Source organism: Hirundo rustica, chromosome 12, assembly GCF_015227805.2.
Source record: "Hirundo rustica isolate bHirRus1 chromosome 12, bHirRus1.pri.v3, whole genome shotgun sequence".
NCBI classification, from domain to species: domain Eukaryota; kingdom Metazoa; phylum Chordata; class Aves; order Passeriformes; family Hirundinidae; genus Hirundo; species Hirundo rustica.
Genome location: NC_053461.1, coordinates 11,772,410 through 11,798,297, shown reverse-complemented (window position 1 = coordinate 11,798,297; position 25,888 = coordinate 11,772,410). Strand labels below are relative to the sequence as shown.

Genomic DNA, 25,888 nt, shown 5'->3' with positions numbered 1-25,888 from the left:
AACTGGCGGCAGGCGCAGCGCTCGGGGCTGCGCGGAAAGCGCGGGGCGGATCCCGGCTGGAGCGGGGGAGCGGGCCGGCCGAGAGAGGCGGGAGGAGGCAGGAGCAGGCCAAGCAGAAGGCATCGGACACAGGCACGCAACATTTTAGGGCTTTATTTGCAGGCGCGTCCGCACTAAAGGCACCTGCAGGGCGGACGGGACTCCCGGGCTCGGGGACCTGCGAGGCGGCGGGGCAGGACCGGCCCCTGGTCCCGCCAGTGGTCCCTAGCAGGTGGCGTAAGCATTGGCCCTCTCCCGGATCTCCTGCAACAGCCCGATGACCTGCTGCTCCAAAGCCTGCAGTCGTGTCACCTTTGCCGCCATCGTCTGTTCATTGGCCCCAAAGCGCTGCTCCAGGTCTGTGGGACGGGCAACGTGGTCACAGTGCAGCCTCCCACCATATCCTGTATCACCGTCGGGACACCCGGTGGGGATAGGCACAGGGAGACACAGGGAAATGTGTGGGGAGGTGGCAGGAAATGTACCCCACCATGTGCTCCTCCTCACCTTCCAGCTTCCTCTTGCTGTTGCTGGCCTTATCCAGGAGGTCTTGGGCCTCTGCTATCAGCTGCGACACACGCTGCAGGGCCCCACCAGACACCCTGTCCAGCGTGCCCACCCGATTCTTCAGCATCACATAACGCTGCGTTACCTGTGCCAGGTCCTGGCGGCAGAAGGGGGTGGTGAGGCTGAGCACCCGCAGCACCCAGTACCTGCTTGGTGCCATGCATAACCAGGCAGGGATGGAGCTCACCTGGCTAAGCGTCCCTGAGGTGGTGGTGGCACTCTGAGCCCTATCCTTGGCTTGCTGGGCCGTGTGGCGAACATCCTGGCCACGCTCCTGCAGGGCGGTGATGCGCTGTGCCAGTTCCTGCAGCCGCCTCTGCGCCTGCGACTCCTTCCTGTCCAGCACCTGCAGCCTGCGCTCCGCCTGGCAGTTTTGGACAAAGGCTGCAGCAGGCACGGTAGCCACCATGCCAGTGGTGCCAGCCCCCCTGCCCTGGCACCTGCCCGATGCCAGCCATATCTCCCCAGCACCAGCCTCCCTACCCATAGTGTGCCCAAGGCATCAGTCTTGCTCTGCACAGCACTGATCCCATTACTCCCAGCGGTACCAGCTCCACTCCCCCAGCCCATGCCCCTCACCTCCTTGGCTCTCTTCTCAGCCACCTGGATGGCATCCCTGGCGCTCTGCAGAGTGCTCCCCGCTGTCATCACCTGTGTCTGTGCCACCTCAAGTGCCTGCTGTGTCCCCGCCAGCTCATCCCTTATGCCTTCTGCTCGCTTCCTGCAGCAACACAGGCAACTCCAGCCCCTGGCAGTGCAGGGGGACTGACCCTATCCCCTGCCTGCCCCAGCGTGCCCCTACCACTTGCCTGGCCTCCTGTCCCTGTGCCAGCAGATCCCGTGCCACAGCCAGCCCCTCCGCTGTGCTGTTGAGAACTGCGTCCACCCCCTCTAGCTGGCTGATGCTCTCCCGCATCTCCCGCAGCAGCTCCTGGATCTGTCCAGGGCTGCTGGGCAGGGAGATGTTCAGCACCTGCCGGGCCACCAGCTCGATGCTGCCTGGGTCAGCTCCCTCCTCTGCGGGGACGGGGGAGTGGGGTGGGCTCACGGTGGGCTCGCTGACTCCTGTCACGCCCATGTGCCCACCCAGTGCTGGCACTACCTGCCAGGAAGGCCTTGATCCGACGGATGAAGTCCCGCAGCTGGGCCGTTGCCTTCTCTGCACGGCTGCGGGCGGCCTGAGAGCGCTCCAGCGCCTCCTCTGCCCAGCTGCGTGCCCCCCGAGCCAGCTCCTGCACGTCCTGCATCTGAGGGGCACCTGGCTGAGCAGGGGGCACAGGGCAGCCCCGGGAGGGGGCAATGGGGGTGAGGAGGGGTACGAGGGGACAAGATGTAAGCCTGCAAAGGAGCGTGGAAAGGGGGTGCAGGGGGACAGAGGGTACAGCAGTGGCCCAAGGGGGCATGCACACAGGTGGCACAAAGGGCATCTCTGATGGGTATGTGAGACACATACGGAGCTGACATGCCTGGGGGCGTGGAAAGGGAAAAAATGGGACATAGAAGGAGGTCACGCAAAATGGCATGGAAAGGGCACAAACAGGACATGCAAAGGCGACACAAGAGGACCCCAGAAAGTGCCATGGAGTAACCAGCCCTACCTTCTGCGCCACAACACCCAGCTGCTCTAATGCCACCTCCAGCTGCTGTGAGGCATTATGGGCACTGCTCAGGGCTTGAGCTGAGATAGGCAGTGCCCCCGCACACCCAGGGCCACCGCAATGCCTTGTCCCCACACTGTCTCGGCACAAGGCTCCTCCGCAAGGCGCGTGCTTGCAGCTCTGGTCTCCGGGTGCCCCGCAAATCTGTGATGATGCCAATAGTGGAAATGGCAGCTCAGCGCTACATGGGAGGTGATGCCCGCTCCACTTCTGCCAATCCTGCTCTCACCTTCTCATTGATCCTGGCAATGTTGAGTCCCATCACCCGTTTTTGTGCCTCCCGCAAGGATTTTCGGGCTGCGGCTGTACCACGGCGGAAAGTATCGCCCCGCTGCCGCAGCGCCCGCTCAGCTGCCTGCCGTGTCATCTGCGCCCTACTTAGCTCGCCAGTGGTGCCGTTGGCCGCTACCTCTGCCTGCCGCGAGGCCTCCATCGATGCCAGGATGCTACGGTAAGACTCTGCGGGTGCGGGTGTCAGGGTTCGGCCAGGATGGCTGTCACCAAACCCAGACCTTGCTGGTTGCTCTTACCGCTGAATCCGGCTGTCGCTACCGTGCCGAGGAGCGTTTGAAGGTGGGAGGTGGTTTGGTTGAGACCTCCCAGCTCACGGCTCAGCTCAGCTAGCCGGTCATGGTGCTGCATATCCGCTTGTGCCAGCTGGTCTAGGTGTTGCTCCAGCTCTTGGAGGTGCTTCCAGAAGTTGTCCAGCTCCATCCTTTGGGTAGGGAGGGGGGCTTCAAACTTTCGGGAGGGACAAGAGGGGGTCCCTCCACCCCAGCCCTACATGCACACTTGCCTGGTGCCACCCAGCTGCCTGGGCAGTCCATCGAGGAGGGGACCACCAGGGCTGTCCCTCTCTCCCAGCAGCCGTTCCACATGCCCCAGAGCCTCCTCCAGCTCCCGCAGGCGACGGGGGCTGAGTGGGAGTGTGGACGCCCCCTCCCTCAGTGCCTGCACCTGTGCCCCAAGGCGCTGCAGCCCTTCCCGCAGGCTGCCCACGGCCAGGTCCCAGCGCCCAAAGCAAGGATGGCAGGGCAAGCAGTGGGGGAAGGGTTCCTGGTAGCCCCGCTGGCAGCGGTCACAGCGCAGCCCCCCGAATCCCAGACGGCACCGGCACTGCCCGTTGTCCTGCTCGCATTGTGGGCTCTCAGCACCCAGCGGCTCACACTCACAGGCTGCAGAGACAGTTGGTGGTGTGTCCCAGCCTTCCCATGGAGCCCCATGGCCCCCAATGGCCGTCATGTCCCAGCATCCCACCATATTCCCCTGTGTCTCCAGAATTCAATCTATCCCCAGCATCTTCTATTGTCCCCACAGTTCCACCAAGTACTCTGGGTCCCCTGAGTCCTGCATGTCCCCAGAGACATGCCATGTCCTCAGTGTTCCACCATGTCCCCAGCATCCCACTGTTTCCCTAAGGTCTGCCATGCCCACAGTGTCCCAACACATTCCCAGCATCTCCTGCGTCCCTTGTGTCCCCAGTGTCCCACTGCCTCCTTAGTGTCCCATTTTCAGAGTCTCCCAACAGGTCCCCAGGGCCCCCTTTTCCCTAGAGTCTCACCATGCACCCAGAGTCCCCCCACATCCCCTGTCCCCAGAGCCCCATCTCCCCCAGTCCCTGAGATGTGCTCCCACCTCGGCACTCCTGCTCGGGGTCTCCCCAGTGGTGCTCCTGGCACTGGGAACAGACACGACCCCCAAAGCCAGGCCGGCACTGGCACTGCCCTGTCACCTGCAGCAACAGTGCCATGCTCACTGTGCAGCTCACTGGGCCCCAGGAGGGCAGTGGAGCTGTAGAAGGGTGCCAGGAGACTCACTGTGTCACAGGCAAGGTGCAGGGCGTGTGTGGGGTGGCAGCCACAGGGCTCACAGCCCCTTGGTCCCCCCAGGCTCCAGAAGTGGGGTGCACAGCGATCACAGCTCTTGCCCACGACGTTGGGCCGGCAGGCACAGGCTCCTGTGCCACGGTCGCAATCGCAGGTGCCGTCGGTGCAGTGGGAGGCCAGTGTACCCCGTGGGTCACAGCCACAGCCTGCAGGAGGGCGGGTGGCCACGTGGGGCTCAGCCCATACCCGCTGCCCAGGCAGTGTGCTGCTGGTCCCAGCACCCCAAATCTGCCTGACCCCAGTCTGCCTGGCCTCCAACCCCTGCACAGCCCCAACACCCCTGATCCCAACACCCCCACCAATCCCCATCCCTGTTCCCTGCCCAGCCCCAACGCAGGCCCGTGCCCCTTCTAACAGTCCCAAATCTCTCCTGGCCCTGAACCCTAGCCACGCAACACCCCAAAATTCTCCCCGACCCAACCCGAATCATCCCATACCCAAGCACAGCCCCATGCCTCATCCCTGCCTTGAGCTCCTGCATCACTTCAGCCTCCCCATCCCAAACCCCCGCCCCACAGAGCCCCCGCCCCGCTCACGCCGGCAGCTGCGCTGCAGGGCATTGCCGTAGTAGCCAGGCTGACACTGGGCACAGTGTGGCCCAGCAGTGTGGTACAGGCAGCGCAGGCACTGTCCCGTGCGGGGGTCACAGCCCTCTGGGTCGCTGGCGTCAATGTTGTTGTTGCACTGGCACGGCCGGCACTCCCCCCCCTCCATCTCCGGAGCCCCAAAGTAACCAGGGGAGCAGCGGTCACAGCGGGGCCCTGCAGAGAGGGGGGCTATAGGTGCTGGGGTCCCACGGCCCCAGTGCGCGGGATCCCTGCTGCACTGTGCCTGCTCTGCCCCTCACCCGCATATCCAGGGGCACAGACGCAGATGATGTGGTGTGTCTCATCGTCGGCATGGCAGGTGCTCCCGTGGTAATGCCGTGTGCCAGGGTATCCGGGGCAGGGGCAGGGCCGGCACTGCTGCCCTGAGCCCAGCACAGGGTTCCCATAGTAACCATCCTGGCACCTGAAAGGACAACGGGGAACCCAATGGGTCCCTCCCATCCATCATTTACCATCCCACCATCTTATCTCATTCCATCGTATCCCATACCATCATATCTCACCCTATCCTAACCAACTGTATCCATCCCATCCCATCCCGTCCCATCCCATCCCATCCCATCCCATCCCATCCCATCCCATCCCATCCCATCCCATCCCATCCCATCCCATCCCATCCCATTATATCTACCCCATCCTATCACATCCATGCCACCCCATTTCAATCCATCCCACCATTCCAACATATACCATCATATCTCATCCTGTCCTACCCCATTGTATCTGTCCCAACCTATGCCACTCCACGCCACGTCATCCCCTCCTGTTGCCCACCTCTCACAATGCCGTCCGCTCGTGTGGTCCCGGCAGCGCAGGCAGGTGCCCGTCCGGGGGTCGCACTCCTCAGCGTGCCCATTGCACTGGCAGGGCCGGCAGGCAGGGAAGCCCCAGTGGCCGGGCTGGCACTGGTCACACTGCCGGCCCACGGTGCCGGGCTGGCACCGGCACTGCCCGCTCACCTTGTCGCACAGCTGCAACACCGAGCCCTCTGGGGAGCAGGTACAGGCTGCGGGGCGGCACAACTCCGGTCAGGCACATGGATGCAGGGACACAGGGATGGACAGACAAACAGACAGGCAGGGGACCAGCACCCAGAACATGCTCACTCCATGGGCTGTGGCAGAGAAGGGCTCATGTGGACACACAAGTCCACAAAAACACGAGTGGACTGACAGACAGGTGAGTGCAGGACAGCACAATGCTCACAGGGGGCTCATGTGGATGGATGGGTGGATGGATGCATGGGTGGATGGATGAATGGATGAATGGATGGATGGATGGATGGATGGATGGATGGATGGATGGATGGAAAACTGACTGAACCCATGGGCTGCAGGACAGCAGGGCTGAGATGGACACATGCACAGACAGATGGACAGACAAGTGAACAGGGAGCTGATGGCTGGACAGACAGACAGGAGAGACAGCGATTCCTGATAAATCTACTCACGGCTGCATCCCAGGGGCCCAAAGCCGTAGCTGCCTGGGGCACAGTGGTCGCAGCGTCGGCCGATGACGTGGGGTTTGCACTCGCACTGCCCGCCCTGCACCTGGCACTCGCTGCTGCGGGAGCCCTGTGGGTCACACTGGCAGGCTGCGGGAGCAGGACCAGCATGGGGCCAGGGCCGCCTTAGCTACACCTGGCCACACCTGGCCACACCGCCACTGCTCTCCTGCCCACCATGCCATGGGCATGGGCATTACCTGACCCCCTGCATCGGGCAGGGCTCCACCCCTGCCCACTCATTGGTCCCATCCCTGCAGCCTCCCCACTCACGCAGTGCCCCGCCGTGCATCAGGGCTGAGATGCTGCAGACCAAGCGGGCACAGGCCTGGGCCAGGGGATGAGGGGGGGCCATGCGAAACACCTCCAGGCACTGGTACCGCTCCAGCTCCTCCTGGCGCTCTGCTGCCTCTGCCCCATGCAACCCAGGCAACTCTGACACCCGCGGCAGGAGCACCAACTGTGGGAAGGGAGGAGATGGGGCTGGGGGGCATAGCCAGCCTCCACTGTGGGACCTACCACTAGGCTGGAAGCATGTGCTCCAGGACAGTCCCAGTGCTGCTGGGGTCAACTACCCCAGCTCCATCAACAGCCCCAGCTCCACAGGCATCCCCAACCCCATTGATATTCCCATATAAATTGCCATTCCCAGAAGCTTCCTTATCACCTTCCATGCTGACATCCCTATGCCAACCCCAACTCTATCTAAGTCCCCAGTCTCATTGATATCCCCTTCCCCATCAACATCTACTCCTCCTTCCCCATCCCCATCCCTATCCCCATCCTCATCTCATCCCCATCTCCATCCCATCCTATCTCATCCCATCTTATCCCCATCCCGACCCCACATACATCCCTGGAAGGGGGTCACTTCCCACTCCAGCCTGTGGTTCCCCATCCCTGCCCATGATCCCACCCCAGCCAAGCCTCAAGCACAAGGTGCAGTGGGACCCCCCTCACCGAGTCGATGAGGATGAAGGCACCAGGGTGGCGCTGGGTGACACCAGCCCGCTGAAGCCGCATGGTCACCTCATAAGGGGTGCTGGGCTCGAAGCAGAAGGGCCGGGACAGCAGCACATATCTGTACAGTCAGGTGTTGGGACGTGGGCACAGCAGGACCATGGAGACAGCAAAAGGATAGCAGCAGGACCCAACCACCTCCCTTGTACCCATCCCCAGCCCACCCCAGCCCATCCCATTGCACCTCTGGCTGTGGGGCAGAATCTCACGGTACATCTGCTCAGAGGGCAGCAGGTTCCCACAGCGAGAGCTGGTGGGCAGCACCCGGGAGCTGACACTGACCACGGCCTCCCAGTCCTCGGCTGACTGTGGCGACAGGCAAGGCAGTGTCAGGGCTGTGATGTGCCATACACGCCGTGGCCATGGTTGTGCCTGTGCTCACCTCAGGCTCATAGCGCAGCAGCAGCTCGTAGTCCATGGGGTAGGGCACGTTGTCCACACGGAAGGTCAGGCCAGCCCCGTCCCGCACCCGGGCGAACCCCAAGCCCGTCCATGTCACCATGCTCCCGGCAGTGTCCCTCACCACCTCCTCCACGTCCAGCTGGGTGGGGCACCAACACAGTTTGGCCCTGGCTCTACCCCCGGCCATTTCTGCCCTGCAGTGCCTCGCTGTGCCCTCTCCTACCACCCCAGGGCTCACCTTGGGGGGCTGCTGGCGGCTGCGGCGCGAGGGGACAGGGGGCTGGGGAGCACGGGGGGGGCTGCGCTGATGCCGTGAGCGTCCCTTCCGCCCCACTGGCTCCCTGGTGTCATACTCCAGGCAGTCCTGGGGCACCTCTGCCCGAATGGCACCCTGCAGGGACGGGGTCAGGGGATGGTGGCCATGCACAGGCTCAGCCGTGCACAGGGACAGCCATGCACAGGACAGGGTGACAGCCATGCATAGAGCACAGCAACAGCTATGCATGGAGCATGGTGCACATTGACAGCCATGCACAAGCACAGGGACCCCCAAGGAGACTCACCGGAAGCTGAGGGTGGCTGTGGCCGTGGCCGGTGGCCTGCTCGGCCTCATAGGTGTAGTAGTCGAGGGGGGCACAGAAGAAGCCGGGTTGTACCTGGTCACACTGCCGCCCCATGATGTGGGGACGGCAGGGACATGCCCCATCCTCCATGGAGCACCTGGGGATGACCATCATGTCCTTTCATTTGTCCTTCTGTCTGTCTTTGCCTTCATCCATCCCTACTTCCGTTTCTGTCCCTATCCCTTCATCTCTGCGGATAGAGATCCCTCTCTTCCTCTGTCCATCCCAGTCCCTATATCCCCCAGCCTTGTCCCCATCCCTCCCTCCCCCCACGTATGACTCCCAGCTCTGTCCCCACTCTTGCCCCCACCCCTGCCCCTCCAGGTGCAGTGCTGGGCCCCACCGGTTGTTGTAGGCTCCCCCGAAGTCACAGGCGCAGGGCCGGCAGCCCCCCAAGTCGTAGCTCAGACCCCAGAACTCGGGCTGCAGTGAGAAGGTGACATGTAGGGCAGGTGTGGGGCCAACCCAGCCCCGGGGGTTGCCATGGGGTTAGGGACAGTCAGGCTCACAAGCGTGGTGTGGGGCAGGCTGGGGCACTCACCACACACTGGCTGCAGGAGCGCCCAGCCACGAAGCGCTTGCAGTAGCAGTCCCCACTGATGGGGTCACATGGGGAGCTGCCCGCCACCGTACCCCGTGGATCACACCTGCATGCTGCCCCCACACATGCACATGTGAGGGGGTGTCAGTGGGACCACAGCCCAAAAGCTACACGGTCCTCCTTCCCCGTCCCATATCCATCCATTTTCATCCCTTCCATCCCCATCCCTCCATCCCCATCCCTCCATCCATTCTCATATATCTATGCCACTCCCTCCATCCTACACCCTTCCATCCCCATGCCTTTATCCCAGCTCCTTCCATCCTCATCCCTCCATCACCATACCTCTACCTCCATCCCTCCATCCTCATCCATCCCATCCCCATTCCTCCATCAACATCCCTTCATTCCCCATCCCTCCAACTTCATCACTTCATCCCTAACCCCTCCATCATTCCCCCATCCCCATCCCTTCTCCCATGCCATCCCTGGCTCCCAGCTCACGCTGGCAGCCCTGTGGGTCGCCATGGCTGAGGCCATAGGCGCCGTGCCGGCAGCGGTCACAGCGGGGACCGGCCACATTCTCCTTGCAGCGGCACTGCCCCGCAATCATGCCCAGCGCCACGTCCGTGTGCCCGTCGCAGGCACCTCCATCCAGCGAGCCTGCCGGGTCACAATCGCACGCTGCCAAGAAAGAGGATCATGAGGAGTTCTGGCTGCTGGCACCAGGAGCCGTGAGGCTGGAGCGGGTGGCACCAGGGAGCCATAGTGCTGGGAGAAGCCGTGGGGCTAGGGTCCCAGGACACTCACGGGCACAGGCAGTGGGGGACCGGATGTCAGAGCGAGGGTGCCGGTAGTAGAAGGGCTTGCAGAGGTGACAGCGACGGCCCATGGTGTTGTGCTGGCAGCCATCACACACAGCCCCACTGGTGTTCCCCGTGGCCAGGAACACGGCCATATCAAAGTGGCACCGCCGTGAGTGCTCGTTGCAGTCACAGCCTGTAGGGACAGCACCATGGCACAGCATGCAGCACCACAGCCCACTCATGGCAGGCAGCACCTGCAGTGCCAAACCCCCCCTGCCTGGGCTCTCCTTGCTTGGATATGCAGCACCACAACCCCAAACCTCTCCAAAGTACAGCCTGCAGCACCCCAAAACTCCTGGCACAGCACAGCCTGACAGCCCTGGCACTCACGGCGGCAGGCGTTGGTGCTGGAGCCCTCGGCCGGGCGCCAGGGCAGATCTTGGTAGAAGTCCTCGCAGCGCTCACAGTTCAGCCCCTGCGTGTGGTGCTCGCAGACACAGCGCCCGTGGATCTGGGGGGAGCACCCATCTCAGTGTGGCTGCCAGGTGCCACTGGGCACCGTGCCGTGCCGGTGGGTGCCTGCGCCTCACCATGCCGGGGACAGAGGGTGTCGGGGCACCCGGTGCGGGGGCACAGTGGGCAGCGTGGCCATGGCAGAAGCAGCTCCCGCGCAGCACCAGTTCATCCACAGCGTAGTAGTACTTGTGCAGCACCTCCTGCCGTGAGTCCAGCAGGTTGTCCCCCAGCGTGTGCAGCTTGGTGAGGTTCACCCGCAGGTTGGTGACACGAAGCAGGTCTGGGGGCGTGTCACTGTTAGCACCTGCCCTGACACCAGCCAGCCCCGTATCCCCGGCCACATACCCTGGATGGCTGGGCTGTAGGGATCTGCTACGGGGATGGAGGGGTCCAGCACCTTGAAGATAACCTGTGAGAAGGAAGGAGTGGGTGATCCCATTCCACCCAGACCCCTGGCCCTGCTCTGCACTGCCCTATCCCCACGCACCTCCCCATTGCTGGAGGGCTCAATCTCAGAGTAGCGTTGGTCACATAGCACCTCATCCACGAGCCCCAAGGGGTGGTCAGGGATTCCAGGGAAGAGCTTGGAGCAGTTGTAGGCAAAGTAGCGGTACACTTTCCAGGTGCGCCCAAAGTCGGCTGAGCGCTCCACCAGCATGGCCGCGGGGCGGAAGGTCTGCAGGACACCCAGATGGCATGGGGCCCAGACCCACAGCCCCTCCAGCTCCATCCTGTCCCATCCCATTCCATTCCATCCCAGGCATCCATGTGCCAGGACCCACTTTAAACTTCATGATGAGGTGGGTGAAGTGGAACTCGCCCTCCAGGTCCAGGCGGATGCTGACGTGCTCCACACCTGGCAGACAGAGAGAGATAGAGATGGCTGAGGCTGGGGAAGACCCCCATGGCCATGCAGCCCTACTGCACGTGCACATGGGGCAACCCCACTGCCACCCTGACCTCACCATTCTCCGACTGCCACCAGGTCCGTTGGTCATGAGGGCTGCTCAGGTAGATGACATTCTCGATGCGGTGGCTCTCAGGCAGGGATGGGTCACGTGAGTCACAGGTGAAACATTTCTCCGAGTCCTGTGCCAGGGAGTGGCACCATCAGGGATAGGTGACTGGAGGCTGCATTGGTGCCTGGCTCTGTGGGTCTATGCCAGAGCCGTTCTGGGGCTGGGTGGGCTCACCTGGAGGTGGCTGACAATGCAGTATTCCTGGGGCCTGTCCAGCCCACAGGTGGAGGTGGCACTCAGGCGGGTGGCTCGCCCCACCAGCAGGTTCCCAGTGGCTGGGTAGCAGCTGCCACGGGCACAGCCGTGGCTCAGGTCAGGCTCCTGCCAAGCCCCTGCCACCAGTCCCCCCACTGCAGAGAGCATGACAGCATGGGCTGGAGGCTGTGCTGGGGTGCCTGGGCACCCCCTGCTCCCTCATGCACCTACCCCACCCCCAGCCGTCCCATCCTGTCCCATCCCTGCATCCCAACCCACTGATGCAGCACGAAGCTCTGTGATCCGGAAAGGTGCTGGCAGCAGCGCCGCGGCCTTGTGACCAGGGGCAGGGAGCAGGGTGAGTGGGGGGCTGGGCTGCCCGTGCTCCTGGGGGCCCAGGCAGCCCCAGGGTGTCGAGAAGTGCCGCAGGGAGTCAGGAGCCAGGTCAGGCGCTTGCTAATCCTGACAGGGCTTAGTGCAGCCTGGATTCCCCGCTGGGTTTTGTGGCAGTCAGGCCACGGCCGCTGCCAGGCAGAGAGCATCGCCATTGCCACCACCTCCACTGCCCAGCACCCTCCACCCAGACTGGGGTCCCTGAACCACCCAGTGCTGCGGGTATGCAGGGTGCCCCGAGGCCGACGCTTACCCAGGAGGAAAGCAAGCACCAAGAGGTCCATGGGCAACCACGGGATCTGCCTGGTGGAACACGGAGATGGCACTGCGGTAGGGTGCAGGGTATGGCCTGGGGTGCAGGGCAGCTGGTGCCCGTCCACTCCTGGCTCTAGCACGACAGTGCAGTCCAGGATACACCCTCCCCGCACTGGCACGATGGTACTTTCCGGGGACAGTGCAAAGAATCAGGGTCAGTTGGGGCAGTTGGGTCTGAAAGTCCTCTGGTATGACATGCAGCGCCCACCTGAGCAGCCCTGGGGGATTGTCACACACACCCCCAGGTACACAGCCACGCTGTACCCCACCAGAGCTGGCACGAACTGTGCCATGTCCCATCCTGCCTGGCTCAGAATGGAACTATACTTTTGAGTCACTACTGTCCCTGGGGGTACCAGCACCGGGCCAGGGCCATCCTGGGAGGGGAGCCAGGAATGCCGGAGCCGGCTGGGCAAGGGCGTCCCTGACTCTGGCCGGGGTCCCGCTGTTAAATTTAGGTTGGAGCTGCCTTTTGTGTTTCCTTCTCGCCCGGTTCTTCCCGCTCCCAGCCTCGCAAGTGCTGGATCAAAGCCTGGTCCCGGCTCTGCCCAAACACATCTCTCCTGTCCCCCGCACGGAGCCAGCCCAGGGCAGGGGGGCTCTGGGCGGCGGGGGGAGCCGCGACTATGTCCTGGCACCCGCCCCGCTCGAAGCCGTGCCAGGGCGATAGTCAAGGTAGTGCAGAGCCACGTGCTGGCACAAGGGTCCCCGAACCCCGCGAACCCCCTGTACCTGGCGTCCTGCGGCGTCCGGCGGGACCAAGGCCAGGGGCGAGGGCGGCGTGGGAACCGCTGCCCCTGGTCTGGGCGCGCAGAAATGAGCTGGGGCAAGGGCAGCGATGGGATGGCGGCCGGTGGCCCCCCTTCCCCGCGTACGATTCTTATTCAAATGGGCTGCCCGCTGAAAGGGACGGCGGTCTCCAGGCTACGGGAATGTCACTGCCGATTCCTTCTGCCTGGAGGCCCCCGCCGCCCGCCCGCCCGCGGAGGCCAGGCCGGCCAGGCGTCGGCAGCCCGGGCACGCCCCGGCCCCCGGGCGGCACGGTGGGCCCCGCCGGCAAACAAAAGGGCGCCTCGTGGGCTGGCGAGCCAAAGGCACCGCGTTCCCTGGGCTCCCGGCACGGCGCGGCAGGAACGTGCCTGCTGCCGCTGGCAGTGAGGCGTGGGGAGCGGCACTGCGGGATGGGTGCCTGATGCCCCAGGAACCGGCGGGTGCAGCTACACAGGGGTCACCGCACCACTTTTTGCCCCACCTGGGGCTGTACCATGGCGAAGGCACCTGCAGGGCTACGCTGCAGGGTGGAGCCTTGCAGGGCATCTGCTCCACCAGGAGTTCGCCCGGGCACGGCTGCAATGCTGCCAGATAGGAACGTCCTTCCCAAGGTACTGGTCCCTCCCCAGTGCCACAGCTCCCTGGGCAAAGTCCGGCACACGTCAGCCACAGGAAGCGCATGGCAAGGGTGGGGGTACCCAGCCTGTCACTGCCAAGGGACCCCGCAGCCCCTTCCTTGCGTGCTGCCTCATGCCGGTTGTCAGCACCCGTCCCGTGCCACGGGGCTGTGCCGTGTGCCAAGGGCTGTGCCATGCCCCAGAGCTGTGTCGTGCCCAGGGTCTCCCCTATGGCATGCCTCCTCCTACCTGTGCCCGTGGGAGCCTCGGTTGCCGGGCAGGTGGCTGGCGGCCCGGGTGGGCTGCGGAGTCGGAGGCCCGCTGGGCTCGGGCTGGGCTCGGGCCGGGCTCAGCTGCTGTTCCTGGAGGAGGGCGGCCGGTGCCTGTCTCCTCCTCCGGCAGTCGTGCCAGGCGAGGGGAGGGACCTGCCCGCACCGAGCTTTAGCCAAGGTGAGGCAGAGGAAGGTACATGCTGGCAGTGGCCCACGTGTGACACAGCAGCGTCCTGTGCCTAGGCTGGCCGAGAGAAGGCACAGCATTCCCACAGGACTGCTGTGCCCTGTTGTGCAGCATGTGGGGCCGCTGAGACAGGCAGCCTGGCTGGGACTCGCCCTGCACTGCACGGGCCCGTCTGCGCCTCCCTAGCAGCGGCACCGGGAGCCCTGCGCAGCACTACCCCAGTACCCATGCCAGATGGATCCTGTTCACGCCCAGCGCTGGCATTGTGGGCACCGCCATGCCCCACTCACCCTGTGCTGGTCGGTCGGTGCTGCCTGGGATCCTCCGGATTGGCCGGGCGGGGTGCTGAGCCGCTAGCCCTGGAGCCCTGCAAGGAGCACGGCTGTGCACCAGCGCCGAGTTCCACAGAGACCTCACTGTCACGCAGGAATAGTGCCTTTTATTAGCCGAGGCTGAAGGAAGGAAGAGGAGCTGTGTGCTCTCCACGCCAAGGCCATGCTCTGGCTGCCCGCCGCCAAACAAGGTCATGGGCAGACAAAGAAGCAGCTCTCGGCCATAGGGATGCCAAAACCCACTCCCCCAGGGACACCCTGAGACAGCCAGGCACCTCAGCAGGACAAGAGATGCTGTGGGCAGTGCCCTACCAGCTCCCCATAGCCATGCAAGGCATGTGAAAGCCTGGACGAGGGGCTAGGCTGTACCTGGTGAGGCTCCTGCAGTGCAGGGCACCACCACCACCTTCTGAGCTGGGCGAGCTGGCACAAGATGAGCTGACAAAGAGCCATTAGCACTGGCCAGGGTGTCTATGTCAAGGGATCTTGCCAAGCAAACCTTACCTGCTCTGAGGAGATCCAAAGAGGCCTGATAAAGGCAACTGTAACAGTATCTCTGGCCTTGAAAAGCCAAGTAAACGTGGGAGGGAGGGAGAGATCCGCAGTGGGATGTGAGGGACCAGAGTGCCCATGTCCAGGCACCTCCCTGATTTCCCGAGCCAAGCTGCAATCCCTCGTCTGCCCCAGAGCTGAATGCGTGGGGGTGCCCGTGTCTGCTCAAGAAGATGGCCTGTCCTGGGGCAGCACCACTGGCCAGAGATCTGCCAGCAGCTCTGACCTCCATCACCAGGGTTTCAACGCTGCCGAGCATCCCTTGCTTCCTCGGGTGCCCACAGCCTCGCTCCCCCAGCACCCTTGAGCAGCGATCTGGGCACTCTTGCAGCAGCGTAGAGCATTACCCCCCCTCCCCCCCTCCTCAGCGGAGCCCCTGAGCTCCAGGGCAGCCTCCTCTCACGCCTGGCTGGCCCTGCTTGGACCGACTTCCGTGGGCACAGCAGGCAGCCAACACTTTCCCGACCATCCTTAGTGAGCAGAGAATTACTTAACCACTTCCCTTCTCGAGGAATGAGCTCCAGCACGGCACTGAAGCTGCTGTCTGCCCAGGGCCACAGTCCCACCACCATTAGTGCCGGGTCAGTGCACCGACAGCCCCGTGGCACAAACTGCATCCAGATCACAAACCATGGAACAATGGTGCTTCTGTTGAATTAGCCAGCCAGAGGGTCCCGGCTGCAGAGTGGGCAGATTCAGAGAGAAGCTGGAGGGTGGGCAGGCTGGCTAGGGCTGGCAGAGCACTTGCCAGCACAGAGCCACCCTGCATGTTTCTAGGAACTAAGCAGGAATGTGGATTTATCTCAGTTCAGCACCAGTGACCATACATCCAGCTTATTTCCCCACCCCAAACCAGGCAATCCTTAATGGAGTTCAAGTAACACCAAACTTCCCTGGGAAAACTGGGGAGAAGAGCTGGGGGTGTGGCTTGCAACTGAGCCTGCCCCATGCAGCAGCTGGACCCACGGGAGACACCATCCCAAGGAGCTGACACAGGTCAGGGAGCAGGAGCCCAGGGAGGAGCAGTCTGTCAGAGCCCAGAGAAAAGCTGGACACATTGGGTGGTTCTGAGCACCATTTTACTAAAGGGCTGGACACCTGCTAGGACTTCATAACAAAAAGTTCACTTCATTTAAGAAAAAGGACAGTCTGGTTTTTGTCCCATTCCCTTCCAAAGAGTGGAATAATACTAATGCTGTCTTTTCACTAAGCAATGCCATTTTAAAATATACAACATTTAGTGTGGAACAGTCCAGCTTCATATTAACATTAAATATTATTAGAACTTCAGAAACATTCTACACAAACAAATGAAACGGTAAAAAGTTCACTCAAGAACAAGATGGTCATCTGTAAAATCATCATACAAAGTTTGTTAATCGCTCTCCTGCATGTTGCAGTTGCTGCTCCCCAGCCGTTGCTTGGGACGCCCAAACACCAGGGAATGCCACAGCGGAGCCCACGGCGCCAGTCTCAGCTGGAGCAGGTTGGTCATGCTGTGGCGTGGAGACGGCTCTCACGGAGATGCTGGCTGGCAGAGAGTGGTGCAAGTGGCCGGGCAGCGCCCACCCAGAGCCCCTGCGTCACTCAGAGCAGCTGCCCTGCCTCTGCTCAGGAAATACCACTCCTCAGGAGTGCTGCGCCGGAACCCAGGAGGAGGGAGGGCATCATATGGTGCCTTCCCTACCATGAACAAACACTGATATTCCTTTTGTCCCAGCCAGGCCTGGGCAGTGTGGCAGAGCAGGGGCAGGAGGGGAGGTATTTCTGGGGATAGTTTTGCAGCACCTTCTCTTTTAAAACAGCACCGTGTGCCTGACTGTGTCTGTGGGAGTCACCAGACATTCACAGGGGCTGCCTGTAGTCACAGGAACACAGGAACGGAAAGGGCTAATTAAGACAATGAGCAGAGAGTCCCAGACAATAATAAGGCCTTTAAGGGACTCCCTGGGGAAGGTATTTCAGAGGCCACATGAGCAGTGCCAAACTGTGAGCCCAGTGAAGGATGGAAATGAAGGGTTGGGGGGGGTGCCTGCTCCAAAAGGACTCCTGCTCACCTGCAGCACCAGTGTCCGTGTACTGCTGCCAGGCAGGGATGGAAGGAGGACACTGCTGCAGAATGCCACAGCCTTGGTTCCTCTGTCTGCACACCTCCTGCAGCAGACACAGAATCTGCAGGTTGCTGGCTGTCCAGGTGCTGCTGGCATCTTTAGCTTTCCCTATTCCAGCTTCTTGCTTCTTCACCAGATTTCCTTGGTGTGCCTAAGCAAAGGGAAGAATCTGGCCTCAGCACCATGGCTTTGGAGGCAGCTGCTGGCAAACCTGCAAGTTCCAGCAGTGTAATACCTACAGACAAGCTTCATTCCACACTCAGGGATGACCTGGTGACAAAGGCTGGCCTCTCATGTTTTCTGGAACAAGATTCCTCTGAGGCACCTGGCACCTTCCTAACAGTACCCAGCTCCAGGCAGAACAGGCTGTGAGGAGAGGGAAACTCTAGCAGAGACCCGAATGTGAAGGCTCAGGAGCATCCTGCCCTGGTGTGTTCTCCACAGGTTGTGCCAGCCCACCCAGCTGGCAAAGCTGAGGGCTGCAGCATCATCAGGAAGGTGACAGATATCCCAAAGCTGCTGTCCTCTCCATGGGCCACCTCAGCTCCTGGAAGGCCATCCCCATCTGAGCACAGGAGCAAAGAGGCCAGTGCTATTTTGAAGATGGAAAAAGAAGCCGTAACTTCCACACAAGCCAACTAGCCTGGCTGAGCAGCCGGTGCTCCACAGCTCTGCATCGACCCTGCCAACCACGGCCAAAAAAAGGATCCTCCCATGGAAACCTGCCCTCCTGCCTGGGAAGCTGCCTAGCTCAAGTCACACTGCCCAGGTGGAGCTAAGAGACAAACCTGCTCTCCATACCCAGGGATTCCTTGAGCCATGGCCAAAGGCCCAGCTCCTAGACAGGGCAGGGAACTTGGATCCAAAGGGGAAGAACTGCTGAACCCCCACATGCTGACAAGTTCTGGCCATGAACACAGCACAAGTCACAATTAAAAGGGCACAAACTGTGTTCAATTCCAAAACCCACAGCCTCCCAGCCCCTCTTGCCACAGCTGGAACTGGGGTGGAGAAGTGCTCCTGGTGTACCAGGGGGGCCTGGAGGACAGGCTGCAAAACACAGGTAGCTGTGGAGCACGACCATGGAGCCCACATGCACAGCCATCACCCATCTGTGCCATTCTGCTGACGATTCCCCTGCCATCTTCTTAGCTGACAACTGGCTGAACTCCATGCAAGGAAGCACCAGGCAATGGGGGGGGTCTCAGCCCAGTAACCCCAGCCCTGTTAGTATGAACTAGTCTGAGAGCTGTCCAGTGAGGTGAGCACTCCAGGGAGCACACCTCCTCCACACACTGAAATACCACTCATGGGCTGCCTAGTGGGAGTAATAAAATAATCCCTTCTTATTTTGCAAAAAAGTGCTTAAGAAATTCTGTACAAGGATTGCTATAGCAGCTGGCACTGGGAGGGATGCAAATAGTTTAGAAGCAGAAGCAGCAACATGCTACATGGCTTGTAGGGAAGAGGCTGAGGAGAAACTTCTACAACCATAAGCAGTGGCAGATAGTGAAATCTGATCACAGTGGACATGAGCTTTAGAACATTTCTACCAATTAACATTGTGATTTCAACTGGTTTCTGATGTCAGCTTCCTCTTCAGCTGCTTGCTGGACAAGCTCCTCTCCCCATGGACCTTGCTGACGGACATCTGAAGCATGCAGGAAGCTCAAAGGACCTTGTCTGGTGGAGAGGAAGCATAAACTGCTTCTTGGCAGCTGAATAAAAGGAGAAATGATTTCCAAAAAATCAGTTGGAAGAACAGCCCTTTGACCGCTAGCCGAATCGTTTCTAGAAGCGACAGTGGCACAAATCCATGCGTTAAAAGCATTCCTAAGAGAGTCTCCAAAGCTCTCAGCTGTCACAGTGCCCAGAACAACACAGGCCAGGTTAGGCACTTGGATGAATTCAAAGTGACTAATACAGAAACAGGTCTGAACAAGGTGCATACCACATGCTCAGCAGAGACCACAGCGCTCTGGGCAATGCATTTCTACGGGCCCTGCCAGTTACTGCTGCACAGATCCCTGGAAGTGTTACTCAGCTGCCAGAGAATAACACACCACGGAAGGGACCTGTTGGGGAGACCTCTGGTTAGATCAGGTCTTAGCCCAGGTTTGATCAAACCCTTCATCTTCCCTAAACAGCAGAGAGCAGCATCCACACAGAGCCCCTCTGCAGCCTCGTGCACATCAGTGTTACATGCCCAGGACACCAGGAGCATCCACACCTGAGCATGAGTCGAAGGACAGTGGCGCCAACTTGTGCCAGACTGAGGCACCCCTCTGCCAGTACCGCCTGATGGGCAGCAGCTGCTGGCATTGGCACAGAGGCTGTAAAGCCCCTCTATAACAACCTGCAATCCTTTCAGTCAAGTTCCTGAAGCACCTGCAAGAGGAAGAAGAGACAAAAGGGGGATAGAGAATGGAGGTCCAGCACAGCCCTCTCACTCAGGGCCCTGTGGTCTGCTAGAGATGCGCAGGAGAGATGACAGAGACAGGACTGGTGATGAGCAAGTCCCCAAGCACACATCTATGGAGTGCTGACTTCCCTGGCAGGAGTCTCAGTGACACAAAGTGTCTCTCCCTGTGGAGCAGAAAACCTTTTGCTGGTAGCCTGGGAAGGACACAGGGCAAATTGTCATCACCAAACATGCAGAGAACTCAGCTCAGTGCTGGGAAAGGCATGGCACCACTAAGGCAGGATGCTGTGCTGGATGTGTTAAGCAAGAGTACAAGTCAAGTCCTTGACTGGCAGAGACCCAAGCTGTGAAAAACAAGAGGTGATGGAAAAGAGTGGGGAGGCAGGCAGCAGTGCAGCTGGGGGAAGACACACAGTGATGAGGAGGGATGTGGCCTGGTAAGCTGGCCTCAGGTGCTCAGCTCCCCGCTCAGGCTGGAGGAAAAGCGACCTTGACCTGGATTCTGCCTTGTTGATGTACGTTGTTTTTCCCAGCGGAGGCCAAGTGCTCAGCTGGGATGTCTGTGCTGCATAAGGAGGCTCCAAAGACAGCTCTCAGTGCCCTTATAAGGGTCTGGGAACAGGGGAAGCTTCTGAGCAGCCTAACAGCAATACCGCAGGCAGGAGTTCAGAGCCCTCCTCAGGAAACAGCCCAAAAGAGAAATACCAGTGCAGGACTTCAAGACCTAGCATTTGAGAGCGTGGGAATGAGAAAGGTCTGAAGGAGTGGGAACAAAAGGAACAAAGCAATTTTTGGCCAGCTGACAGTGATGGAGAGCCCCTGTTCATCCAGCATCAGGTCAGGACAGGGAACTCTCTGCCAGGGCATTTTAAAACACAAAAGAAGAAAATGTGTCCTCCTCCTCGGCAGCCAAGCAGTGGCATTCACAGGTCAGTCTCAAATACTGCAAGTTATGATCTCTGAGAGCAACGCAGGTTGGACTTCCCTGGGGAGCTCATCCCTTCAGCCAATGTCCACAGGGATTACTAGGTCAGACAACTGGTATTTTGAGCTGATGAGAGAATGCGTGGATTACACTACTGCTGCAGAGATCTGAGCGTACAGCAGTATACGGAGCCGGGCCCATGTCCAACCCAATGCCTCTTCCTTTCCCCAGGACACCAAACTGTTCCTTCCAGTGACAGCAGCAGCACTGACTGCTCTGTTGAGGTCTTTCTCCTGGGATTAGTACATCCCTCCCTGTGGAGTGCAGAGAGCGCAGAGCTGTGTTCCTGTCCAACAGCGTGCCCCCAGTGCAGGGAGGTGACAGCAGCCATCTGCAGCGGTTCTGCAGTGCCTCCTGGGGATGGCAGAGCCTGCACTCCTTCCACACAGAGCTCTCACACCTGCCACACACCTTCTTGCAACATCCCTGACAGCACAGCAAGGCTGCCACCCACCACAACATGGTGCCCATCTTCCCTCCTACCGCTTCATCACCACAAACCGTGGAAAGCGACTCTATGTTTAAGTGCTGGTTTATGTCCTCCCAAATTTTTTGCTTTTCTGCTTTGACTCAGGCTCCAGTATCCCACTGAGCTCTGGGACTGGCAGGATGTAGCTAATACATTCAAACACAGCCTGCGTCTCTGTCGTGGTTTAACTCCAGCCAAAACCAACAGTCTTCTCTACCGGCACCTGGAATCTGCTCCTGGAACATCCAGCAACAGCAAAGCAGTTACATGGTAGCCAGGACACTACACGATTCCTGCTAACAACTCCAGCCCTTTGGTTCTAACAGTCACAGTTCCTGATCCATAGCTGCACCTGGGGTATAGGAAAGCAGAGTAATGCTGGGCACTGAGGAGGAATCCCCTTCAGAGGCAAATCCCTACCATGAATTCAAAACTTCTGTTACCCACAAAGGGAGGAGGCGCCTAAAGATGTCAGACAGACTTGCAGCCCTGTGACACTCCCCCACCGTTATGCAGAGGTAATACCAAAAACAGGATTAAAACTACCAGCTGGTAATTCTCCAAATTGTCTGGCATCCTGGAGACAAACAAGTGGCTACAACGCTGCTGCCTCTGAGCTGCTCAAGGGAGCCCATGACAGACTGTCACAACACTGAACCACAAAGGAATCCTGGCACCTTTCAACAAAAGACTAGCTGAAGGGAAAGAGGAACAAAAGCTATCAAACCCAATCCCAAAGGGATGGAGGAAGTGCATCTTCCCACAGTTCCTGGGCCATATGCACAAATATGGATATATAGATATATAGATAATAAAGTTATAAACTTTGATCAAAATAAACCCAGTAAATGTACAGCTTGAAAAAGAGCAATGTCACAGTGCATCAACATCATGAGAAAGTCCTGTGTCCTCCTCTGCACAAAAGCACAGCCTTCCATGTTCAGGGAGCGTGGTGTGGAGTGAGCTCTCTGGCCTGCTCAGCTCGATGTTGGCCAGAGTCACCATCCCATACTCCCAAACAGGGGTCTGGATTTCTGCAGCCAGTTCTGAACAGCAGTGGCAGACAGGCAGGAACAGCACAAGACTGGGCTGCTCTGTCTGCAGGTTAGTGGACATACTGGCATCAGAGACAGAGTCACTCCTAAACCTCTCTGCGCCCTGGTGCCAGGCTTGTATTTACTTACTTACAAAAGAGACAAAGTGAAGAAACTCAGGGGACACTATGAGAATGGGACAAAGGCTGAATTTGGATCACAGGGGACAGGTTGACCCTAAGAATCTTCTGTGCTCTCCTCCTCACTTCATCATCAGAGGAAGAGTTGCCCACCTTGATGGTTCGGAATTTCAGCAGGTTCAAAGTGCTCTGACCCTGTCGAGATTTCTTTCGGACAGGAATGGTATTTGCTTTTTTCCTCTGTGGTGCTTCTTTTGCCTCTGTAGCTCTTCTCTTCTTCTGCCCATTGCTGTCCTGGTAAGTGCTGCTGCCCTTCCACTCTGTTTTTCCCACCAGAGCTTCCTTATCTTTGATTTTCAAGGTCTTGGGCTGTGGTGTTGTGGTGCAGTCCTGGGACGAGCTGCCTGTGACTCTCCCGTTGAGAACTCCGGAGGCTTTGCAGGCGTTGCTCTCCTGCAGCACTCCACCCTTTGGTCCCTTCAGAAGGTTTAAAGCGCTGGTGGCAGAATCTGGTGCTTTCTTAACTGAACGCTTGTACCCCCTGCCTTCGGTTATTTTAGTGCTCTTGCCTGAAGAAAACTGCCTTGGTGGACTTGAAGTCTTGAGGAGTTTAAGGTCTGAGGCAGAGATCCCAAGACGTCCTTGTGTGTACTTGGACTCCAAACAGGACGTTGCGGTTTTCAGCGGCACCAGGGCTTCCAGAACCACTGACAGTCTCATAGCTGGATACACATCAGGATACATGCTTGTAGGGAAGCCCACTGTCGCTGCTTTGGATGTGCCAGATCCCGTCTGCTTCAAGGAGCTCAAGAGGAGATTGGTGGAATCCCCTTTGGAGACTGGCTGACTGGAGAGCTCTTTCAATGAGCTCACTGGAATGCTGGTGGGCAAAGGGGCCACTTTTGCCAGTGAGTTCCTGGCTGGACTCTGAGTGGGCCCAGTGGTGCCGGCACAGTTGCGCTGTGTGTTTTCTTCTGTCTGACTTGGTGTGACTGCCGTGCACGAGCTATATCCGTACACATCCTTACTCCTCAGAATCGTGGGCTGGTAGCCCTCCTCCTTCAGGCCTTGGATGAAGGCCACCAGCTGGGTCTCTGTGTCCGAAAGGTCCTTGGACATCGGGTTGAAGACTCGGAGGGCTTCCTCCAGCACTTTCTGTCCTGCAGAGGAAATTCTTGACCAGGAATGGACAGCTTTTTCTTCCTCATTGTTCACTGCAATATTCATGGCATTAGGCAAGCAGGTGCTTCAAAAAGGTCCAAATCACTGGAAAAACAACCCTTGACACCTCAAAAGGAGAAAGAAGACAGTTAGCTTACAGCAACTGAAACTACCCAAGTTTCTAATCCGGGACCTGAAACCATTAAGTCCAGATGTGGCTGGTCGCAAACACTGGGTCAGATTCTGGGCTCAACCCGAGATAAAAGCATCATCAAGAAAATCCTGTCACTCATTTATCTCTGAAATAAAACTAAAACATCTCTCACAAAAATATCCTCCAACCTAAACAAAGATTTCAGGAAATCCCATCCAATCCACCCCAAGATGAAGGTCTCCAACGATTAACTCAGCAAAATATGCAACTCTTTTCAGTTTGAGTTTGACCCATCCCAGCTCTGGACAAACAGATCTCAGTTTCCCTGGGAAAAACTGAACCCTCATTGAACCCTTTCCCTGTGTACACACCATGAGCAGCATCATCGAGCCATCTAAACACTATGAAATGCCAAAGCACTTCAACTGCATCCCAGCACCACCTTCAACTTCTCCACTTCATAACTGATGCTGCTCAAAAAAGCTGCAGCTTCCTCCTGGAGACCTGGCAGCAGGGCTAGAGACTGTTCCAGTTGTGCTTCATTGATGCTGAATGCTGTAGCAAGGCAGCACTGCTCCTTGCTGTCCCCTTGTTTGAACAATGCTCCGCAACTTGCTGTCACAGCAAACTGGTGTTGATCCAAGGAAACTTGCTGCCAAGTGAAGAGGAAGCAGGAAATTCAAGCAGGGCAGTATGAAGGAAACACACATCACCAGGGCCAAGTGTACAAAGGCCTGAGGGACAACACTGGGATCACACTCAGGGCACTGTGCAGCTGCCTGCCCAGCATAAAAGCATCAATTATTGCTTTCAATAAAAAATAGGCACTAAAGGGCAGTCCAGGCAGGACTTTAGGATGCACCCGGGAGAACTCTGATCCTGGTGGCCTCACAGCTCCACAGCTGGATGCTAGACTGACAAGGCATAAAATCTTTAGCTTTATTGATACCTCTCAAAATAATAATGAAGATTCAGTTAAAAACCCTGACCAGGAAAATGCAGGAGGTGTCAGGGACAGCTTTGGATAGGGCAGTGCACAGGCAAGAAAACTGTGATGGAGAAGTTAGCGCCTGAGCAGACAGAACAAGGACTACTCATGTCCCATGTTCCCCCCAGAACTCTGGTCTCACCACAGCACAGGAGCAGAGACCGTGCTGCCGCCAGCTGCACAAGCAGGGAAGAGACACAAGCCAAGAGCAGCCACAGAAAGGAAAGCACAGGTCAGTGGGGGAGTAAGAACCTCCACATGACAGACTAATCTCAGTCAAGTGCTCTGCAGACGTCATGGCCAAAGAGGGATTTGGAGGAGGATAATGCAGTTGGTTCAGAGGCAGGCGGGGAATCTCCCACGAAGGAGGGGAGGCAGGCAGGAAAGTGATCCCCCAGAATCCCAGCCAGCGTCACCAGCCAGCAGTGACCAAGCAGTGCCAGGCACAGGAAAACCAGAGAGGGTGTAATGTTGAGTAGTGAGGCAGAGACCAACGAAGAAGCACAAGTAACAACACAGGCTCAACAGGGTTCAAAATGGATCATCTTCAGAATGCAGCAAGCCCAGGAGCAGCTGGGACATCTGATGGGGTGTTCTGGCCGTGACATTTAATAGGAAAGGGACTTTACAACATCCATCCGCTTGGTCCTGTTTGGTGCAGTGCCAGCTGTACTGGAGGAAAGCCAGCCACGAGCAGACGCACCCCCGGACACTCTGTCCTCCCGACATCGGGTTCCCTCATGTGACACACTGCTGGTGGCCGGGGGTCTATGGGAGCACAGCACTCCTGGCACGGTGCAATCACAGCACCGGAAGGGCAATGCTAGCGCGGGTTTAGAGGCCCGGCCTTCCGAGCACAAGAAGGGCTCTCCGGGTGCACCGCCGGGGTAAGCGGCTGCCGGCAGGGCCGAGACGCGGGGCTGGGGCAGCCTGTAGAGCTGGAGGCCGGTGGGCAGTCCCAAGGAGGGCTCGACGGGGCCGCCAGATCCTCGCTCAGCCTCTCCTTTTGGGCCGCACCCCGGGCGCCGGCGATGCCCCTTCCCGAGCGCCAGTCCCTCGCTCCCGCTGCACCCTCCCCAAGGCCCGGCCCGCCGGCCGGAGGGACCCCGGGTTGGGCAGGCCGCCCGGGCCGGGCCCCCCCTGCAGGGCTACGGGAGGTGATTGGTGCAGACAGGGGGTGCGGCACCCGCGCTCGACCCGCTCCGGCTCCCGGGACCGGGGGGGGCGGGGGCCGGGGCGGGGCCCTCAGCGCCACGGCTCCGCCTCCAGCGCCGGCAAGGCCGCCCCAGGGGGCGGCTCGGCAGCGCCCTCGCCCGGGAGCCGGCGCGGGGCCCGGGCCCGCCGGCCCCAACCTACCGGCTGCCGCCAGACCCGCGCCCGCCGCTGCGCCGCACCCGCCGCTCCAACATGGCCGCCCGCGGGGCGCCGGAAGCGCCGCACGCTTCCGCTTCCCTTCCCGCGGGCCGCGGTCACGCCCACCGGCACGGAGCGCGTGCGGTCACGCCCCCGCGTGCCGCCCCGCGCCGCCCCCGCGGTGTCCGTGGCAGCGGCGGCGCGGGCCCGCCCCCGGGCCGGCAGGGGGCGCCGCCGGCGGAAGCGGC

At 59.7% G+C, this 25,888-nt stretch overlaps 2 protein-coding genes across 9 annotated transcripts; both read right to left on the bottom strand.

The window, feature by feature from the left end:
- Nucleotides 1-153: 153 nt before the first annotated feature.
- LOC120758421 (laminin subunit beta-2-like) lies at nucleotides 154-14,331 on the bottom strand. 8 transcript variants are annotated; one of them, XM_058422278.1, is made up of 35 exons: nucleotides 14,230-14,331; nucleotides 12,031-12,080; nucleotides 11,364-11,539; nucleotides 11,136-11,259; nucleotides 10,953-11,026; nucleotides 10,658-10,846; nucleotides 10,516-10,579; nucleotides 10,245-10,450; nucleotides 10,045-10,165; nucleotides 9,659-9,847; nucleotides 9,353-9,532; nucleotides 8,849-8,961; nucleotides 8,651-8,730; nucleotides 8,248-8,404; nucleotides 7,923-8,075; nucleotides 7,665-7,823; nucleotides 7,467-7,588; nucleotides 7,223-7,343; nucleotides 6,536-6,722; nucleotides 6,209-6,352; nucleotides 5,533-5,764; nucleotides 4,998-5,161; nucleotides 4,687-4,911; nucleotides 4,082-4,296; nucleotides 3,900-3,996; nucleotides 3,061-3,439; nucleotides 2,795-2,979; nucleotides 2,494-2,723; nucleotides 2,205-2,408; nucleotides 1,709-1,853; nucleotides 1,412-1,623; nucleotides 1,186-1,323; nucleotides 794-970; nucleotides 547-703; nucleotides 154-398 (listed from the first exon to the last, which is right to left on the bottom strand). In XM_058422278.1, exons 2-35 carry the CDS (start codon nucleotides 12,059-12,061, stop codon nucleotides 265-267), a joined length of 5,484 nt encoding a protein of 1,827 aa, XP_058278261.1. In that variant the 5' UTR covers nucleotides 12,062-12,080; nucleotides 14,230-14,331; the 3' UTR covers nucleotides 154-264. The 8 variants fall into 8 exon arrangements, 7 of the variants coding, with proteins under 7 accessions (XP_058278261.1, XP_058278256.1, XP_058278262.1 ...); XM_058422273.1 differs by lacking the exon at nucleotides 14,230-14,331 and adding an exon at nucleotides 13,730-14,019; XM_058422279.1 differs by lacking the exon at nucleotides 14,230-14,331 and adding an exon at nucleotides 13,730-13,818 and having other exon boundaries at nucleotides 12,031-12,076.
- Nucleotides 14,332-15,885: 1,554 nt separating this feature from the next.
- Nucleotides 15,886-25,713, bottom strand: CCDC71 (coiled-coil domain containing 71). The gene is made up of 2 exons (XM_040075999.2): nucleotides 25,644-25,713; nucleotides 15,886-23,272 (listed from the first exon to the last, which is right to left on the bottom strand). Exon 2 carries the CDS (start codon nucleotides 23,209-23,211, stop codon nucleotides 22,021-22,023), a length of 1,191 nt encoding a protein of 396 aa, XP_039931933.1. The 5' UTR covers nucleotides 23,212-23,272; nucleotides 25,644-25,713; the 3' UTR covers nucleotides 15,886-22,020.
- Nucleotides 25,714-25,888: the final 175 nt, after the last annotated feature.